The sequence below is a fragment of the Triturus cristatus genome, chromosome 2_2, assembly GCF_964204655.1.
Source record: "Triturus cristatus chromosome 2_2, aTriCri1.1, whole genome shotgun sequence".
In the NCBI taxonomy this organism is placed as follows: domain Eukaryota; kingdom Metazoa; phylum Chordata; class Amphibia; order Caudata; family Salamandridae; genus Triturus; species Triturus cristatus.
Genome location: NC_140582.1, coordinates 1046617023 through 1046629832, shown reverse-complemented (window position 1 = coordinate 1046629832; position 12810 = coordinate 1046617023). Strand labels below are relative to the sequence as shown.

General features: G+C 42.7%; 1 protein-coding gene across 4 annotated transcripts in view; it reads left to right on the top strand.

Moving 5' to 3' along the window:
* FAM193A (family with sequence similarity 193 member A) overlaps positions 1-12810 on the top strand; it is a 489141-nt gene that overhangs the window by 385493 nt on the left and 90838 nt on the right. For 3 of the 4 annotated variants that reach the window (XM_085642531.1, XM_085642534.1, XM_085642533.1), the window contains 2 exons: positions 6053-6283; positions 6934-7083. In XM_085642531.1, coding sequence (XP_085498657.1) covers positions 6053-6283; positions 6934-7083 — 381 coding nt within the window. The remainder of the gene's footprint in view (positions 1-6052; positions 6284-6933; positions 7084-12810) is intronic. The other variant, XM_085642532.1, reaches the window with a different exon arrangement.

Here is a 12810-nt window from a genome sequence, read left to right as displayed (position 1 = left end):
CATGCCACCTCAATGCACCAAACATAAAATCCCAGCACACTCTGTCGAATGCTTTCTCAGCGTCTAATGTAATGGCGGCAACTGGGGAATCCATCTTTGAGGCAAGGTGGATGATATTAAGAAAAGTTCTTGAGTTATCAGTAATGGACCTGCCTTTGACAAATCCAGACTGACAAATGTTAGTAAGGTTAGGAATGATTTTATTAATACGAGAGGCCAAAATTTTAGCATAAATTTTACCGTCAATATTAATTAAAGAAATAGGTCTATCATTTTTACAAAGGGAAGGATCTTTATCTTTTTTAGGGATCAAACATAACATTGCCTGCGTAAAAGTGCCTTTGGCTTCACCTTGAGCAAGGAAATAAGTAATCAAAGAGAATAGATGTGGTAAAAGGATATCCTTGAAGCACAAATAAAAACGAACCGTAAACCCGTCTGGGCCAGGTGTTTTATCTTTGGGGAGAAGAGTGATAGCATTGAGTATTTCTTTTTCTGAGAGGGGGACATCAAGGGAAGAAAGGTCAATAGAGTTATCAGAAGATCTGGGAATAGACAGAAAAAAACTCAATTTGAGCATGAGAGGGAACGGATTCTGGAGTATAAAGTGAAGAGTAATAGTGAACAAAGCAATCAGGGATTTTATCATCAGTGTATTGGTGATTCCCATGTGAGTCGACAACGGAGATTATTTTGGACTTCTGCTTTTTAAGTTTGAGATAATTAGCCAGAGATTTACCAGCTTTGTTGCGACCCCCGTACATTTTGGCATGGAAGTTAAGAAGATTATTACATGCCGAATCCCAGGAGTATTTGTTATATTGCATTTTGGCTTTAATGAGGGAGGAAAGTGCTTGTGAGGAACCTTTGGTAAAGTAAAGATGCTCCAGATCTTTAATTTGTTTGAGAATTTGAGTTGCCATTGATGGGGCCTTTTTCTTCTTTCGAGATACAAAGTCAATAACAAAACCTCTGGCAGCAGCCTTAAAAGCATCCCAGATGAAATGAAATTGAGAAGTAGAGTGAAGGTTAGTTGTAAAGAAATCCACCGCAAAGAGCTTAAAGTGTTCAGTGAACTGTGAATCAAGTAGGAGCGAATTATTAAAGCGCCAGCGCCGAGAAGTATGAGAAGGTGAGGGAAAATCCATATCAACTATGGGCATGATCAGATATAAGAATAGAACCGATCTCTGAATTGGTCATAAATTGAAAGACATGTTGGGTAAGAAAAATATAATCAATACGAGAATGCGAGGCATGTGGTGGGGAGAAAAAAGAAAATTCTAAAGTGTCAGGGTGAGAAATTCTCCATGCATCTATTAGACCTCTAGAAGAAATTGCTTTAGAAAAGGATCTTTGCATCTCATTAGGTATATATCTGGTGTGTGATTTACGGTCTAGAAAGGGGTCCATAAGTTGGTTACAGTCACCACCTAAGATTAAATCATCAGTAGCATGAGAAGAAAGAAGCTGGGAAAAATCATTCCAGAAGGTCAAATCCACACCATTAGGGCCATAAACATTACAAAAAGAAAATTTTGTATTATTAACAGTTACATCTAAGAACAACCATCTACCACAGTTATCATGAAACTCATTTTGTAACTGAACAGACAACGATTTATGAAAGAGAATAATAACACAATTTTTGTTGTTTACTGCCGGAGAGCAGAAGACCTCTCCAACCCATTGCTTGCGTAATGAAGACAAATCCTGTGAAAAAAGGTGCGTTTCTTGTAACAATGCAACTTGACATTCCAATCTTGCTAAATGTGATAAAACACGTTGTTTTTTAACAGGATTTCGAATACCTATAACATTCCAAGAAACAATGCGAAGACCGTTCATTTCTGGAAATAAAACAAGAATAAGTGAAAAGAAATAGAGAATTTAAAACAGAGTGAAAAAAGGAGGAAAAAAGGAAAAAAAATGTTGGATAGATACAAATGAGGAAGGAGAACCAAGAGCAAGGAAACTAAAGAGTATGACCACCACAAAAATGGTGATGAGAGTAGAGGAGAAAAAAACAGAGTACCATAAGCAAAAATAGAAGAGAGAAAAATATAGATTAGGGTAGGTATTATAACAGTTGCCAAAAAAATAGAAAGAATGAGATAAGAAGGAAAGGAAGGGTAAACTGAGGGTAGGAAAAAGGAAAGGGAAAGTGAAGGGACAAAGAGTAAAAAGGAGGATAAGGGTGAACAGAATCCCCCAGAAAGTATTGAAAGAAGGATGGCAAGAAGCCAAGGGGCTTTAGCCACAAAGAACAACTGAACAAAGGACATTAATGAGAGAGGGGGGGGGGCAACGAAGAACAAGACAGCCGGACTAGAAAGACAGCTATAAAAAGCGGCTAACCTAAAACAGGAAGAAAAAAAAAACTGTAAAGTAAAATACTGAACGAAAGGCAACCGAATAAGACAAATGAAGGAACTTACCAAACATCTAGGGAAAGGAAACAGCAGTGGGATGAGACGAACAGCATAAACAATAGGGCAATATGAAGGGTGACCTTGACAACAACACCGGAATGGGAAGACCTGCAAGAAAAAGAAGGAATGAGCAAAGGAAAACATAAGAGCTAAACTATACAATCAGAATAGGAGTGGAACAAGACATAATACTCAGACATTAATAAAACAGTTAGGGTTTGCTCAATTCCATAAGTTCTCCTTTGTGAGTGTGAATGAACGTCTTCAAATCTGCTGGGTCTTCAAAACTAAAAGTTCTGTCTTTATAAGTCACTTTGAAAAAACAAGGATGGATTAGGCCATAGCGTGCATTCATGGATCTCAGTGCAGGTCGGAGGTCCAAAAATTCCTTTCGACGAGCAGCAGTCGGTCTGGAAACATCCTGAGTGAAAAAAACTTTATGACCAGACCAAAACATCTGCTTATGTTGCTTTGCAGCTTGAAGAATCGTCATAAGGTCTGAGTAGAGAAGGAAATATGCAATGATTCCCCGAGGTTTAGATGTATGAGATGTATTCCTTGGCCCCAGACGCTGGGCACGTTGTATGTTGAGGTCTGAAGACTTCGGGAGACCAACAATTTGAAGAACTTGAGTTTTCAAGAAGTGGATCATGTCCGACCCTTCAGAACCTTCCGGAATACCATAAATACGAAGATTATTGCGCCTATTGCGATTTTCCAAATCTTCCGCAACCTTTTTAAGCTGGATAATTTCCTTGGTAAGTGTGTCTACTTTGGAAACCACATCTTGAGCATCACTGATCCTCTGCTCTACATCAGAAAGTCTTGTATCCAGGCTGGACCATTTTTCGTCCAACCTCTGAAGTGTAGTAACAGTGTCTGTCATGAAAGGACGAATAAGACGTAGCTCCTCCATGATGTCCTCCAGAGTTAGAGGCAGCGGAGATTTATTTGGGGAGGGCGGATCTTTTTTGGTGCGTTTGACAGAGGAAGCAACAGAATCTTTACGACTTCCTGAGGAGCCTGCATGAGACTTGCTTGAGTGCGCAGTATCCATATTGAAAGTGTCACAGCAGATAATGACAGAAGATGGCAAACAAGAATGGCAGGCAGGACAGAAATACTGAAGAAACAGCCGCGACAAAAGTAAGTATGGCGCAAAAAAAAAAAATGACAGGTCCCGAGACCGCACAACTGTGAAAAGAGATGAAATGTGGGGCGCTGGAAACGTGCCTCAGGGAAACAACCAATTGTCAATGAAAGCAGCACGAAGAAGTCATCAGCCTCAACAGCGGCAAAATAATCATAAAATAAAGAATAGTCCTATTGTTGGAGCACACTGACAGCGGCCCAGAATAAGCGCATGCATTAGACTCCTGGCGGTAAATGTTTAGGAGATTGATAAAAAAATGACTGTGGAGGCACTGAATAAGTCCCAAAGCATCAAAAAACCCCAGTGGAAGAAAGGCTTATGATATAAAAAGACATTCCCTTCATTGGTAGCGTAAGTTGCAGGAAGGAATGAGCATAGAAAAACATAAATGCAGCAGAAAAAGAAAAAAAACGCTACACAGAGGACAAAATGGCGGGCGTCTTCCTGAGGGAAAAACATATCAGCAATTAAAAGGACAAAAAGACCGCATTTCAGTCTAAAAAACTTGCCAAGTCAAGTACTGCCATATCCGACGTCGGAATCCATCCTGTATGTGTGTGTAGCGCCCCTGAGACAAAAGTTCCTTTTGACGAGCCGGCTCGATCGAGCGGAGCTCTTTACATGGCGGCCATCTTGGATTCGCCACGCGCTGCTCTCCCCCAGAAAATATTTTTTAACCTTCTAACCCACAGCTTACATGCATTTCAAGTAACTACTGTCTGGGACTTCCGTGCATGCCATGTAACACAAGGGGTCTTCATACTGCCCAAGGCTTCTCAAACATGTAAAGCATATGCCAACAGGGCATTTAATCAGTCAGCCATCTTGTCTTGTCTCCTTACGGCATTTGCGATAGCAGGTCATTTTCTTTGGATTTGAAATATTTCACATTATGGCGGGTTGTCGGTGCTTGTGTTATTTCTGAAAGCAGGACATCTGAGTACAGTGCACGGTGATGCCTGTGACATGTCTGACTGCAACACACTGGTTGTACATGATAGATTTCAGAGTGCAGTGCGTTGGTAAGTATGGTGAATGTATCAATAAATAATTCCTGAGGCAAACATGTATTCCTGAATCACACTGCATAATCCAGTGTGTAGTAATTGTATAACTCTTCAGTGCACTGTGGCACAGCACCCAGGGTAATGTGCTGCGTAGCTAAACACTTGTAAGGTCCAAAGGCTGAGACTTATTGACTATACCCATGCTTGTCTCCTTTGCCAAAGCAACCAAGGGCTCCCCAGTGACCATCTCAAGTTGGATTGTAGAAACAATACAAACCTGCTTTTCTAAGGTAGGGATAACACTGCCTGCATGACCAAGAGCTCATTCAACACAAAAAAGGGTGCAGCACTTAAATTCCTAGCAAACGTACCAATGGGTGCAATCTGCGCAGCACTTACATAGGCATAGCCTGTCCACTTCACAAAACATTGTTGTGTGGGCTTCTAAATTAACAAAGAACAGGTGGGACAAAAATTATTACGACACATGTTTTGCTAACACTCCCTCATTTCATCCCTACCCACCGATGGGACAGGATATCGCTACAAAATCTAATGTACAGCATGTGAATCCAGAAAAGGATTCATGCCGCAAAACAAAATTGTTACTTCCCAATAGAGGTCGTTTTGCAGTTTGAAGAGTTTTCTAGATTCACATTTAACCCACCAACCTAACTGGAAATGGGAGATAATGCAAACAAGTAGGGAAGATACAGGAACAGAAAGGAAGCATGCCAGGAAAGAAAGAAAAAATCTAAAGATGGCGACTTTGCACAGGAACATCCCAGGTGCCGTCTGACATCACACAGGGGACAGGCATAACACCGAATGGTGATCGCCTACGCCAAAAAGAAGGGGGGTGGAGACCATTCTGGACCCAACCACTACATGGAGAAATAATGCAAAGCATGTAAATGCAAAAAACTCCACAAGCTGGAGAGCTACTCCTACTGGTATGTAACCATTATTTTTGTGTTGAAAAATACACCATAGAGTAGTTAGTATTTCCATATCCTGATTCTCTACTCTGCATCGAAAGTAACTGTAATGTTCTTACCTTCAGGTTACTACTTGTATAAGCTGTAATAACCCAATGGCAAATTCAGCAAACTGAGACGAGCAGTTGGAAAGGTTAGGTGATATTAGAGGTCTGTGTATGAAGAGCATCTATATCCCATTTCTGGATCTTACCTTTGTTGAATGGCCAGTTATCATTTGTCTACTGGACCACTACTTTAAATTGCCACAACTGAGGGTGAAATCTTTTAGAGCTGTGCTTTTATCACTTTGTAAAGCTACTGCACCTTCTTATTCCGTGCAAGACATCTGTGCTGTAACTCAGCTTGGTTTGCTGATATGTTTATCTGAAAGCACAATGTATTTTTTTTTACCCTGTAAACACCGCCCTACAAAACACATAATTACGTTTGTATTATATTATTTTCACTTAATTTCCGTAGCCACCAGCGGCACCAACAAGCCGAAATTATGCAGAAATGAGGGAGAAGCTTCGTTTACGCCTCACAAAAAGGAAAGAAGAACAACCCAAGAAATCGGACCAGATATCAGAAAGGGATAGTGCAGTTGACCATCGAAAGGTGGAAGACTTACTACAGTTCATAAACAGTTCAGAAGCCAAACCAGTCAGCAGCTCTCGGGCAGCTAAACGAGCAAGACATAAGCAAAGAAAGGTGAGCATCACAATCTTTGTAAAACAGTACTGTACATTATATCACTTAATGTAGGTTTTTATTCAGTAGTAGCACATTTTGATCACCCATGTGGATTTTATAGGCTCCGCTAATTAAGCTGCATCATGGTATGGCAGAGGCTTTATTGTAGATGGCTATAATTCTCTCTATCTATTGTAGTAGATGACCAGCGTTTTCTCTGCTTTCTATTGTAGTAGATTGATTTTTCTGTCAATAGTATTCCTACTATAAATAGTATAATATAGTTGATTAATACAGATTATCTCAAGCCATCAATGCTTAATAAGAGTTTGAAAACATGTATGGAAAATTAATTAAATTCTTGTCCAATTGAAAACTGAAAAGATGCATTTCTAAACAATACAAGATTGTGGCATATGCAAATTGAAGAGAGCAGCTAGGACTTTTGTCAGCTGTACCAGTTGTGCCTAGGTTTTGTGGGGTCTCTGATCTCAATGGAAGGCAGTGAGTTACCCTGACGTGTCTTCAGTGGGATTCTTCCACCGAGATCAGGTTTACCCTAATGAATAATTATAATATTAAAATGCTAATATTATAATTATGAATACTTTTATGTTGCAAATGTTCTTTGCTAATTATATCATAATTACCCATGTGCTACCGCATAGGAATGTGGGGCGAGCCCAGCAATCAATATTATAATTAGCCATGTGCTCGGCTCAGAGGGGAGCATGCAGGGAACCTGCACCGGCGGAGCCGAGGAGCCAGCAGACAAAGCAGCAGCTGAGCCGGACAGAAAAGGACCGGAGAAGCAGCAGGTTAGCATTGGACCAGCAATGTCTGGGAGCACCCTTGGGTGCCTTGCACCCCTTATCTCTTACAGCATTAACATCTATTTTTGTTTAATTTTCGTAATTAATTAAAGCCTGTTTAAGTTATATTCTAGGCTTTATAATGATTGCTGGCAATATCACACATTTTGTTATGGTTTCTTAATTTTTTCTTTCGTTCTACGGTAACAGAAATCTTCTCAAACATTTTAAGAAGGTCATTTTGAATGTATTTTTTCTTCCAGTGATTGTGATCCAAATTTATATTTCATTTTTTGGAACTGTTTTAAAATTTATATTTTATAAGCAAATACTATAGTTCTTTAGTTTTGTTTCAAGTTTTAAAGATTGTGCCAGCATTTAAGGCATGTAGTCTTTTTACCTGGTTATCATTGTATAAAGTACAGGCAAAATTGCAAAGGGTAGCGGAACACAGTGCATTTGAGTTGTCATTAAGACATTGAACACAACCATTTAAAATGATATTTAAAACGGAAACCTTGCAAATTAAAAAAAATGCAGACTGAAAAAACAAAATTATCAAAAGACAAAGCTGAAACACCCTTTGAAAACTAGAACCCTAAGCAAACTTCCTACTTGAGGAAACGAGAATAAATAATTTGGGCATATAGTTTGACATGCAATATTTGGGAATAATTGCATCAGAAATGTTCTTAACTTCTTGGAACCTTCGAGTCCTCAGAAAACATCTATTTATCAATGCAGTATTTTGATGCTATAGGATATGCTCCTTTGAAGTGACAGACAACATTTTGAAAAGAATGTGAACGTTTATTTGATGCAGTTAAAGAATACAGGTAGTATGATATTTCAGGTCCCAGAAATTAGTTCGTTTAGAACAGAGTAAAGATGTAGCAGATAAAGCAAGTAGAGCTTTCGCGCAATCACACCCTAATATGCCACGAGATTGAATAGTGGTGTTGTGTTAGTGATAAGGAGAAACGGAAGGATGAGTAAGGTTGGATAACAGTTGAAGTTGTGCACACTTCTCAAAGAGCTTGCCTTGTTTGGTAAGTCTTATAATAGGCCTAAAGGTTAATAACTTATCAATATCTAAACTGCCTTTTTCATTAAAGATTAGACTTAGCACTAAGATCACTCTGGACCCCTCCTCTCCAAGAAAAAGAAGAATTTACCTTGTGTATCTACAAACGAGAACATCATCTTCATGCAGGCGAATTCATGGAAAAATGTAAAGTAACCTAGAGGTGCGAAACGAAACCCAAGTAGAATATTTACTCATTGACTTGAGTGCTATAAACATGAGCTCTCATTCAACCTTTAGGCCTCTGTTGACTGGTAGGCATGTCAAAGTGCGCAGGGCTGAGAGTCCTGTTGATGCTACCATTAGAGAGATTTCCCTCTGTGGCTCGATCTTGTGCTGCTTCTTGTTTTTTGTTTTTGCGTCATTTATACTAACTAGCTGTAGCTGTTTCCAGTTTGATCCTCCATCTTAACAGGATAGGAACCATTTAAAAGGGTAGATTTTTTCTCATTATTAGATTGCTGTCTATGCTGGCTATCACATCATTAAACTGCTACTGCCTTTTTACAGTGGAGCGCTGTCCCGTCACACCTCCACACATGACCTACACAGCATTTCAGAATTTACTTGGGTATTTACTCCCAATCTGCAAATTGTAGGGCAGCAGAAAGCCCACTGACCACAGGGAAAACAAAACAATATTGGGGTTGAGTTTGAGGACGGCTTGTCTGGCATTGGGCTGCCCCCACTCCTGTAGAGTCCTGACAGTCTTTCTGGCTCCCTTTGGGGAGGGCAGGTTAGGGATTTGTTTCCAGCCTGTCCACCACAGGGTGCAGACAACTCTAGACACCAGGGAAAGCAATTAAAAGAAGACAAAATGATAAATGGGGTAGGGGTTAGCCCTTCTGCATTGCAGTGCCCGAAAAATTCACGGCCCAGACAGTTTTTCACCCCTCCTTCTTGCACCCTCTGGGGGCAGATTGTTGGATATGCACAGTCTGCCAGCCCCAGGAGAGATTGACTGTCACATTGGATACCAGTGAGTACTTCATTTTAATTATGGATAGAGTGAGACCCCAGGGGCCACAAAGTCTTTCTGCCTCCCTGGAATGCAGATTGGGGACTTTTCCTCCCCAACATCCCCATCTGAATTTGAAGCAATGTTTTATATGTGGAAATAACTGTTAAAAGGTTGAGACTGGAGTAACAGACCTACTAGTACTTCCTTTAAAGGGTGATCCTCTTAAAAAAGGAATGCTTGTCGTTCAAAAAGTTTTTGAAAGCATCCTTATTGATTAATAGGGCAATGAGGAGAAGTAGATATGTTTGGATGAAGTGTAAATATTGTTTGTTTTGTAAGTGTATATAAGAACAGAGGATTGTATAGGCCTACACACATTGAAATTGGAACAAAAAATTTATATATATTAAAAAAGTGTTTGATTTTCAGCAAATATTTTTAAAGATTTATTGTTTGAATTGCCCTTTGACCATGATGGAAATAAGATACAGATTTCTCTAGAGAATAAAATAGATAGGAAGGAATAATTTAAGTATTTCTTCAACTTACTGTAGATTTAGGATATTTGTCCCTAGGCATCATTTGTATATAATTCTGTTTACTTACCCAGATGCTGGAGGGTTATTTGGGTTACCCCCTTGATACAGTAGTGAAGTATGGTGATAAAGCCTATCACCATAGGCATGCTTCTTGAATGGGTGCGTGCAACAGCTAATTATTGGCTCCTGGCTAGCCTGGCAGCGTATCATTATATGGCTTTGTTTAAAAATATGGTGAACTTGACAGTTATCACCTGTCTTCGTGTATATTAAGGGAATGGATTTCAAAGACCATCCTTGTTGAGTTTGTGTTCATGTTTCACCTCCATGAGCAAATAAGCTTGAAGATACGTATGAACTCCTGTTAGTCCTTACTTGATTTTTCCTTTCACCGGAAATGTTTAACCAACTTCTGGTGACCACATGTCATCTACTTGCTTTCTTCTAGCTTGTGGGGTTCTTGCTCTTTGTTCCCTTGTTGTGGGAAAAAGTATAGTTTTCACATGATTTACAAAAAAAATTATATGATTTGGCCCGAGGTCTGGTTATTGAAATTTGAAGACTCCTTATGAGTTGACATTTGTCACTGGTTGGTGTTTGGAAGAAAACAAATACATGTGCTCAGATAGCCACTTTGTTTTATTAATAGAGCATGCAATACTACCCTGGATCCCCCCTACTTGAAATCATGAATCAAAAGTACACTCCTACTAGGCAATAAAATCTGTAAACTCCCTTGTGCACAGTTTCCAAATTCTCCATGTGGAGGATGGAAATATGAGGTTTTGGTCCCGATCATATAGAGCTTGTTTCTACTGGTTATCAGACAAGTAGATCTGAAAGAGACCATTAGTTATAGATTCCATACCTTGTGAATTACCCTCAGGCGTCAGACTGGATCTGGATAATTTTTTCATCATGAGTACCCCTGCGCATTGAAAGGTGGTGTCGGTCGGCTCCGCGTTCGTCGTTCGCGTCATGGTCGCCGGGATGACGTCGTGGTAGGTACTTAGACCCCGCCCTCACACACTGGCAACACTTCTTTCTTTTTACACGCCAGCCGGCGCAGATCCGGAGAGAGCGGTACCTCCAGTCACTTTTTGACTGACTTTTTGCCGACTTTTGTCGAATTGGTTTTTGAGTCTCCGACTCCTGGTGCACGTCAGGGATGCCCGGCTTCAAGGCTTGCGGTTCCTGCCGAAAACTGATGGTGACTGATCCGCACTGCGTGTGCCAGTAGTGCCTGGAACGCGGCCACGATCCCAAGTCATGTTCGGACTGCTGGACCATGAATCCGAAATCTTTGCGGGAGCAGTCCCGAAAGCTTCTCTAGGACCGGCAGTCGGCTGTGTGCCGTTTGCGGTCCTGGTCACGCGGGAGGTCGAGTGACCGGTCGCGGAGCCACCACCACCACTCGTCTTCGAAGTCTTTGCACTCCTCGGGTAAGTCAAAGCACTAGAAGTCGAAGAAGCATTGTCGCTCTTCGACTTCACCCCGTCCAACGAGGGATGCGGATGGTGCCCCTCCTGCGGCTCCGCGTATGGAGCCCCAAGGGTCGGCTCAGAGTTTCCCTCCTTTTCGGGGACCCGGAGTGACCCCTGCCCAGCTTCAAACTTTCTACGAAGTGATGCACACCATCTTTGGGCAGCCCGACTCCGCTGGCGCGTCCTCGTGCTCCGTGGACTCGGCTGGGAGCCCTGGGTCTTCGGCAGCTTCGGCCCCGGCACTGCAGGGTCCCTTGGATCCAGGCTTGGATCCGGATCTGAGCCAATCGACCTCATAACGCCTCCACCGGCGTCGATTTAACCGGCCCCACAGCAGACGCCGGTTGTGTCCCCAGCCGGCGTTGACCCCGGCCTCCATCCCGATGTGGGCGCAGAGTCGGACCGACGTCGACCACCACCAGATCCGGCGCCGATGGGTACTTTTTTACCCCTGTTCCACCCTGATTCGTTTAGGCCAGATTGGCAACCAGAGGAGGTTGAGGAGGGCCGGGAGGGGTCTGGAGACCCATTAACTGACCAGTTGAAATATGATCCAGACTGGAGAGAGGAGTTTGGGATGCTAGGGGTTTGCAGATGCTAGGGGTTTGGACACCTCCCCAGACATTGGCATGTTGTCTCCTCCTACCGTGGCCATGGAGGAGGGAGCTTCTTACGCAGTGGTGTTGTGTAGGGGAGTCGAGGCTCTCAATCTCGAGCTACCTATGGTGGCGGTCAGGGCTAGCCTCCTGACAGGTGCTTCAAACGGCAGCAAGCTCTTCAGAGCACCTGCTGCCGTTTATTAAGGCCCTCACTGACATCCTTTTGGGCACCTGGTCCAGGTTCAGCACAGGGGCTCCTGTGGATAGGATGATCGCCCGACCCCGGTCGACCCCACTTTCCTCTCCCAACACCCCACCCCTGAGAGCTTGGTGGTCCAAGCCTTTACATCCAAAGGCACATTCCCTAACACACACACCACCTGATAGGGAATCCAAGAAGCTAGACCATCTTGGGAAGATGTTTTCTTCCTCCAGCTTGGGACTGCAGCCGGTGAACACCGCATGTATGTTGGGCCGTTACACCCATTCTGTGTGGGATACGGTAGTGCAGGTGCTGTCACAGTGCCCGGAGGAGGCCCGGGCTATGCTCTCCCATGAAGTTGCAGAGGGGAGAGACACAGCAAAGTTCACCATCAGATGTGGACTGGATACCGCTGACTTACTAGGCAGGACGATTTTAACGTTGGTAGCCCTTCGATGCTACGCCTGGCTGAGGTCAACCGTTTTTTCCAGGGATGTCCAAGCTACCCTTATGGACATGCCTTTTGATGACCGTCGCCTGTTTAGCGGCAAAGCAGACAATGCGCTAGAGCGCATCTCATAGACTACTAGCCGCAGATTCCTTCACGTAGAATTATCCCCAGGCGTGAGGCTGGATCTTTTTTGCCACAGCATCCTTGCGTGCCGGGGGCAGGGCGACATCACGCTACTCCACCCAGGCATCGTCAGCGAGGTCACATAAGACCCGCCCCGGCGCGCCCACGTCAGTTTTTTCCTCACGGATCCGTTCCTTGCTGCGGGCCTGTTTAAGGCCTCCTTTCTTCCATTCTTTTTTGGTGGGAACAGTGTGCGAATGCCTTAGGGCTTTAAAACTTGCATGTTTTGT